The sequence below is a fragment of the Eimeria mitis genome, genomic scaffold (assembly GCF_000499745.2).
Source record: "Eimeria mitis Houghton genomic scaffold, Emh_scaff465, whole genome shotgun sequence".
Lineage (NCBI taxonomy): Eukaryota > Apicomplexa > Conoidasida > Eucoccidiorida > Eimeriidae > Eimeria > Eimeria mitis.
In genome coordinates, this window is record NW_013572956.1 from 16,363 (window position 1) to 16,690 (window position 328).

General features: G+C 65.9%; 1 protein-coding gene across 1 annotated transcript in view; it reads left to right on the top strand.

Moving 5' to 3' along the window:
- Positions 1–328, top strand: part of EMH_0013220 (uncharacterized protein) — a gene marked incomplete at both ends in the record, with an annotated part of 8,489 nt that overhangs the window by 3,588 nt on the left and 4,573 nt on the right. Inside the window, one exon of the mRNA XM_013499771.1 lies at positions 1–326. Within this exon, the coding sequence (XP_013355225.1) occupies positions 1–326 (326 nt within the window). The remainder of the gene's footprint in view (positions 327–328) is intronic.

Sequence of the window (328 nt, forward strand, 5' to 3'; positions counted from 1 at the left end):
CGCCTGATGCTGCCTATCGCCCCCCCACTTACCTCGAGCGCATTGCTGCCTTTTCGCATGCAAGAGCAGCAGCAGCCCCTGCACTGCGTCTCTCGCTGCCGCAGCAGCAGCAGCAGCAGCAGCAGCAGCAGCAGCAGCAATGCGAGCAGCGACAGCCACTACCCCTGCTCGCGGCCCTCATTTCCCGCAGCATTATGCGCCAGAGCGCCGAGGAAGCAGCAGCAGCTTCCTCTACTGCAGCAGCAGCAGCAACAGGCTCAGCAGCAGCAGCAGCAGGGGGCCTCCGTCTGCGGCGAAAGGGCCCCAGGCCGCTGCTGCAGCAGGGGAA